Source organism: Vidua chalybeata, chromosome 3 (genome assembly GCF_026979565.1).
Source record: "Vidua chalybeata isolate OUT-0048 chromosome 3, bVidCha1 merged haplotype, whole genome shotgun sequence".
In the NCBI taxonomy this organism is placed as follows: domain Eukaryota; kingdom Metazoa; phylum Chordata; class Aves; order Passeriformes; family Viduidae; genus Vidua; species Vidua chalybeata.
In genome coordinates, this window is record NC_071532.1 from 50,652,882 (window position 1) to 50,660,170 (window position 7,289).

General features: G+C 49.0%; 1 protein-coding gene across 1 annotated transcript; it reads right to left on the reverse strand.

Moving 5' to 3' along the window:
• Nucleotides 1–3,808: 3,808 nt before the first annotated feature.
• CITED2 (Cbp/p300 interacting transactivator with Glu/Asp rich carboxy-terminal domain 2) lies at nucleotides 3,809–6,709 on the reverse strand. Its single transcript, XM_053939729.1, has 2 exons — nucleotides 6,455–6,709; nucleotides 3,809–5,812 (listed from the first exon to the last, which is right to left on the reverse strand). The coding sequence occupies exon 2, from the start codon at nucleotides 5,803–5,805 to the stop codon at nucleotides 5,086–5,088; it is 720 nt and encodes a 239-aa protein (XP_053795704.1). The 5' UTR covers nucleotides 5,806–5,812; nucleotides 6,455–6,709; the 3' UTR covers nucleotides 3,809–5,085.
• Between the last annotated feature and the right edge of the window lie 580 nt (nucleotides 6,710–7,289).

The following is a 7,289-nucleotide window of genomic DNA, read 5'->3' on the forward strand; positions in this document are numbered from 1 at the left end:
CCTGTGATCAAATTGACCCTCTGTAATTTTTTAAGAGGGGGAAAGGCACAGCAGATGGAAAGGGATTGAACCAACTCTATTAAAAACCTGGTGTTGCAATTTTTTTTCTAAAATGAGGCAAAGAGAATAACAGAGAACCTACTATAACAGCAGCTCATCTGTTCAGTCACTTGATGTATCTCTTTATTGTTGCAGTTACTGAGACTCAGCTTTATCTTGCGCGTGAGCACAATAGTGACACCATATTGAAATGTGTAAATATATTTTCATAAACTATGTAAAACACCTCCTCTTTACTGACAAAATGACTTAGAATACATGAAATCCTGAAAAAATGCTGCTGCCTTGGGTTCCAAATTCCTCTGATTCTTCATCTGAGTTTTATTGCACATGCACTGTTATCTGACAAATATATCTGCCAGACTATTTTAAAAATACTTTGTCTTATCATTTGAACAGCTCCTGTCAATGTTACCTAGTCCTTGTTCACACTGCTATCCCTATGAGTGATGATACAGAAACAGATCTGGTTAAGGTTGCTATGTGTAGCCCAGATCCATAACATTGGCATTTCTTATTCCCGTCTGCAGTAAACCTGAGGTATTTTTGAAGAAATGAAAGCTTCAAAAAGGACAGCTGTAGGGTCAGGGACAAGAACTGCTTTTTCTGACTTCATTTCCCTCTGCTCAATGCTTGTGACTCACAATTTTTCTGGGGTTTTTGATACAAGGGTTTATTGTCCCCTTGGGTACCAGCTCACACGTTAAGCCCTGGTGTGCCACACAGTCAGGAGGAAATAGAGGCAGAGAGCAGGAGGAAGAGGGCAGGAACAAGGTCGGAATAGGATGACTCCTATAGCCAGATGTTGATGCAGAAGACACCTATGCCCTGATGAACTAATTCTATGGGGCTTCACCGACACAAGCCTTTGGCTGAACACCAGTGATCCACAGGGCTTTGTATCCAACTGAGTGAGGAAAACATCTCCCAGGGGAAAAAGTGGAAAAAAAAAAAAAAAAAAGAAGAGTGACTAAAAAATGAAACAAATGAAAGGAACTCCGCAAATCCAGATGTTGGAATTTTCCAATCCCCCTAGCAAGACAAGATAAGCAGGGGATAATCCTTGTTTATATAACTTTTCTTTTTTACTTTTATTTTTTTTTTAATAAAACCTTAGACCAACAGGCATGTTTTCACCAGTTTGTGTGCATCTTTTCCAAATCCGCACCGAGAAATTTCGCTAGGGCCCGCACCCCCCTTGGGCCGGGTGCTGGGGAGGGTCGCCGTCAGCGGGCACGGCTCTCCCTCCACGGCTCCCCAGGGGTCCCTCGGGCAGGGCAGTGACGAGCCCTCGGCCGGTTGCCCTGGCTGAGAGCCGTGCCCTCCTGTGCCCCGGCACGCCTCGTTGCGGGCCCCTGGCCCTCACAGCCCCTGGCTGCGGCGAGGACGGAGGTTGCCGGCTCGGGGGCGGCTCTCGGCCCCTCGCCCTCAGCGGGCCGGCGGCGCAGCGCGCGGCCGCCGCCGGGGGGCGCGCTAGGGCCGCGGCCGCCCCGCGCAGGTGGCTGAGGGGCCGGGCCGGGCCGGGCCGGGGTTCCGGCGGCCCCGGCGGGCAGCGCCCGAGCCCTTCGGTGAGCGGGCAGCTGCGCCTCCTGCGGCCTCCGGCCCAGCGCCCACCCGTGAATTCTTGACTCCCGGGGAACAAGGACGAGGACGGCGTCAATCTGTGCCTTATTTCCCACCGAGCGCGCGTTGCGTGGCGGGCCGGCTTAGGGCTGATCTGCCGTCCAAATAAAGCAGCGCGTCTATTTATGGCCGTGGCTTAAAGAGGAGCAGATCTCATGTACCATGTTGGAAGTTCTTGAAAAACAGCCAACGTACAGAGGTCATGTTTCCTGTACTGACAGCAACTGTGAGACGGCAGTGTCCTTCGTGAGGAGCTGGAGAACTGGGTCACTGTGCATCCTTCACTAATCGCTGGGTTCCAATTATAAATTACTTTAGTCTATTTGGAAGCAGTGTGGAGGACAGAGAGAATCTGCTTGCAAGCCTGTTACTGCCTCAGCCATGGGAGCCAGTGGGAGCATTGCCAAGGGGTTCATGTCGGCAAGATGAGGGTCAGGCCCCCAATATTGCTCAGTAGATGATATAATGAATAAAAAAAATACACACTTGTGGTATCCACTGAGATCTGACTCTTCATTAAAAATTAAGGGACAAGGCAGACAATAAGATTGTTTGGCAAATTTCCCCAGGGTCTACTTTTAAGAAATCATAAAACCCCTTGGCGATGCCTTGCCCAAAGCCAGTGCTTTCCATAGCTGCTGTTACTCAGAGGCAGCAGCTCTCAGTTTTACATGGAGTTGTACGCAAATAGACTCTACCAGTGTGCCCATGGAACTGCCTACTCTTGGAAAATCTTGCATGGAAGTATTTAATGTTGACAGACTTAAGTAGTGATGTCTCAACTGTGAAGAATCTGTTGTTTAACCAACTTTATGAAGCAAAAGTGCCTATCATTAAAGTGAGAGTATTCCCTTTGGTTTTAGAAGATCATTGAGGCTTTAAACATCTATGCAATTTAGTATGCACATAATTTGATAGTCTGTTTTACAAGAAGTTGATTAGAATCAGAAAAATCACCCTCCCTAACTCCCGCAGAGGAGGGCAATGAAATGTGCGTAGATCAAACAGCCTTAAAATGGAGACAGGATTTATATAGTGGCAAATTGGGCAATGGCTCTTAAAACTACAGCTGTATTCTTCTAAACATTCTTTTACATTATTGGTGAGTTGGTAAGTTATGATTTACCATAATTTGATGTAAAATTTACTGTCACAAAACATTGGCAATCACTGGCTGAAACCAGAAGGCTGCTTTTTTTAAATTCTTGGTATTGAGTTTTCTAGGAATGGACTGTCACTGCCTGCAGAATGCATTTTTGTCATAGTTTTTCCAGGAAGCATACACTTCCTTCTTTTTACCTTTGCTAATACTTTAATATTTACTTTTTTTTGTTCATAAACATGTTAGCTGCTTTGTGTCTGTAAGGCAAAGAAGGACAAGTATCACTTTTCTCACCAGCTGGGGCAATCTTAGAAATAGTAATCACTTTAATTTCCCAGCTTGATTCAAAACACTGCTATTTACACTCCCATTGTGTGGTGATATCCTCCTGTTTACGTGACCAGGTTTAAAATTTAACTACATCCACCATGCTGTTTTTCTTCCTAATGCAGAAGACAAGGATTAAAAAGTAAGCAAAAAGAAGGCTCAGTGATACTGCTCCTCTGTTGAACTTGGGAAGTGTGGCTAAACAGGATTACACGTATTATTAGGGTCCTGATCCCACAGCCCTCACCAAACTAATAACTTGTGCAGGAGCTTTGCCAAAGGCCGAGTGAGGGCAGAAGACAGCAACAGTTGGCACTAACTGTCAGCTGCCTTAAAATAATGGGCATTTTTCTCTGAAATATTTTAAATAAACCTGTATGGATTTGTGTCAGTGGCTTCAGTTGGCAACAATTTTCTGGGGGAGAGGGGTCAGAGATGTCTCACTGTGGAATACTTCAATGATATATTCCCCTTTTCCTTAATCACTGGAAATGAAATAAAACTGGTTCCAGTGTCATGCAGATCTGGACTGATGCACAGGAGCAATATCCTGTGTTACCCTGTGAGGTAAGACAGAGGCAGAGGGTGACACCCACCACCCTCCCCTCCCATGTTACAAACTCTTTTTACATAGCTCTTCCAGGTGAGATAATGAATATACAAAAGAACAAAGTCTACTATATAAATGAAAGCAGATTTATAAAATTACAAGTTTAATAGATAAATATAATAAATACTTTATGCATCATAACTCTGGACAACTACATTTAAAGCAAGTATGTTGGCAAGTCACAAAAAAAGTTGCGCCCTCGGCAACTTTATTTTTCAGAAAACCACACTGACAGGAATATTACAATGTAACACATGAGGCTGTATGCTGTAAGTATGTTCAAATCCCGCTCACCTACCGAGTTCACCATGACATATATATGGGTGTAGTGTACCTTCTTTCTTGGAATGTCTTTTTGCACACCAACACTGTTGTACAGATAGATGTTATGTTCTACTTACCAGGGACAGTGGGGAAGAGTTTTGAAGAAAAATACTGGTAAATGACTTCTAGAAAAACTAAAGCATTTCTTAACTTTTTATTGACATTGGCAAATTAAAATAGAATAAATTAACAATATTTTCTCAAAAAAATGTTTTGTACAAAAATACTGTCAAAATTTCCTGAAAAGCTTTCAACACAGTAGTATCTTTTCATGTACTGAATAAACTATATTAGCACAGTGTCAAAACGCTGAAGACAGAAACAAAAAAAAAAAAAAAAATCTGTGAAATGTTTGCCACTAGTCAACATTCCATCCACACCATATTATTGTCTGTACATATGGGGGAGGGGGAATGGGTAGCAGACTTTTTAAGTAACAGTATTACTTTTCCTGATCTGGAAAGGTTTGGCCCACATCTGTTAAGCTTCCAGTTTAGCGTATTCAGAAAAAAAAAAAGAAAAAAAAAAAAATTAGTCTGCACTGCAATGCATAGTTAAAAATTAAGCAAGATGGCAGCTTTTGTGCAGTAGTATCTGCCCTTCAAAGTTCATGCAACCAACTAATGCATTTTTTTTTTCCCTGTTCACTCAGAATTTGAATGCAGTTCAAGTCATTGGAAATCATAGTTTACAAAATCCACAAGATTAAGCAATTTGCCAAGATTAATATCTAACAGTCCGGCACTGTGGGAATTCTGGGCATGTTACTGCGAGGAAATTAAGAGAGGGGGGTCGGGAGTGGGGCAACCAACATAAAAAGGCAGAGTTCGCTAGATATTATTACTACAGGAGGGGAAGTGAGTGACAAAGCTACGAAAAGAAAAAAAAGATGACAGCGATTAAAAAAAAAATTATACAAGCGCATAGTTGACTCTGCTTTCCAGATTCTCACCTTTTCAAGCCCTGAAAAGTGAGATACCGTGTCTAGGGGAATGTTTTCATTCGCACCGATAAAAGTCCTTTGTTTGTTTTAAATGAATCAGCAGCTCACCCTGCTGGGCTGCTGTTTGCAAACGAAGTCTGTCATGAAGTCAAACTCGTTCTGTCCCAACCACAGCTCGGGAAGCTCCTTGATGCGATCCAGCCCCATTTCGATGACTAAGGACATGAGGACCTCCTCGTCGATGAAGTCCGTGTCTATGACATTGGGCGGCAGCATTGCCGCGGGGACGTGAGGGACGGCGGGCGGCAAGCCGCTGCCGCCGCCGCCGTGCTTGGGGTTGCAGTCCCTGAAATGCTGCTGGCTGCCGCCGTTCAGCTGGTGGCTACCGGGGTGCAAGTCCGGCATGTAGTGGCTGTGGGGGTAGGGGTGGTGGCTGAAGTACTGGTTGTTCAGCTTCTGGAGCTGCATGCTGGCGCTCAGCTGCCCTCCCGGGCTGGCGACGGGGGGGGCCATGAACTGGGAGCCGCTGAAGCGGGCGGGGGGCGGCATGCTGCCGGCCGGGTGCCCTCCGCTCACGCTGCCCGGCCCTATGGCGTGCCTCACCCCGCTGCTCGCGTTCATACTCCCAGCTCCGTAATGTATATGGTCGCCCATCAGGGCGCTGAAGGCGTGCTGCTGCGGCGGCTGCTGCTGCTGGTGGTGGTGATGGGGAGTGGGAAACTGCCCCATGCCCATCCGATGCGCAGGGTGGTGATGGAGCCCGCCGGATCCGTCGGGGAATCGTCCGTGGTTCATGGCCATCATGTGGTCTGCCATGGCTCACCTGGAAAGTTAGCGTGTGAATATATTAGGAAAAGACACCCTCCTCGGACATCCAGCCGCCCTCTCCCGGACCAGCTGCATCTGCCTGGCCCTGGCAGAAATTACTTCGCTGGTCCTGCAATCCTCTCTCCTTCCCGATGGAGGGAATAATAATAATAATAAAAAAAAATCTTCAAAAATTTTTAGTGGCTCCACCATGGAGTACAAAAGGAAAAATAAAAGGAGAGCCCGCGGAACGAAAATCCCGGTCCCCTCTACTAATCCGGCGGGCAGCACGCCTTCCCATTCCAAGTCGGGCATACCTATCGGCGGGGAGCGTCGCATTCGGCCACCGCCGCCGTCTCCCCTCATGCTCCGGAGCCGCCCAAGCCCCCCAGCTTCGCCCTCGAAGGCAGCGGATTCCCACGACACTCTCGCTAACTTGCGGGGAACAAGCAAAGAATTGGCAAGTCCCACCTAGCCGCTGTCAGCAACTTTTGGAATTAAGTACCAATTATTTTGGTGAAAATACGGTAATGCACAGATAAGGACATGAAGCCAGGCAGCTGAGAAACACCTTTCCTCGCGTGTTTATACAGTCACGTTTTTCCTGTTGCACACAAAAGGGACACCCGGCACCAGCCACAAGAACCGCCGCACTCACCTCCCAGCTTCTTTCTTCTTCTCCTTCAAAGGTGGCGGTGGAATCAGTCAGCGAGAGAGTCACCCAGCATAGAGAGGGCTTCTCCGGCTCCCTCTCCCTAGCGCTGACGTGACCGGCGCCGCGATCGCTGCCGCAGCCCCGGAGCTGGTTCTCGCCCCTCCGCGAGGCGCATCGGCACTTGCCAACAATGAGCTGTGTTCCTTACACGGCTTTGGCCGCGGCTAATATAGGATTTCAGAAGGGAGGAGCAAAACCCTTACAGGCAACCAGAAGTAAAACCTGGAGCAAGCGGGGCGGGGGGGGGGGGGGGGGGGGGGGGAGGGAGGGAAAAGGGGGGAAGAAAAGAGGAAAAAAAAACCCCGAACACCCAACACCCAGCGCGCGCGCGCAGGCAGCGGGGCACACGCGTGTTCGGAGACACGCGGGAAGGGGCCAGGCGATCGGGAGGGCACCCGCGCACCCCGCGCTCAGCGCCTCCCCCGGGGACAAAGCGGGGCTCCGCGGCGGGAGCGGCACCCGCGCACCCCGCGGCCGCTCTCCTCCCGCCCACGGCCCCGTCCGGCCCCGCGCCCGGGCATGACCGCTGCCCCTTGCGCCCCGTCCGGTCGTGTCGCTGCAGCACGGCGGCCGCCGACACGCGTGGGACTGTGCGCTCCGGCAGCGCTGCCCAGGCAGGGCGAGGTCCTTCCCTCCGGCGCCGCCGAGGTGCAGGTGCCCGGATCCGCCGGCGTGAGGCCTCAATACCCGCGTGGGCGTCCATTGGGCCGGCCCCTCTCCCGGAGGCGAGATCCGAAATCCACCTTTTTCCACAAACACGGGTGCCGTATGCGGGAGG

Excerpts from the sequence above, each read along its gene's own strand:
- CITED2 (XM_053939729.1), bottom strand. The coding sequence starts at position 5,805 with ATGGCAGACCACATGATGGCCATGAACCACGGACGATTCCCCGACGGA.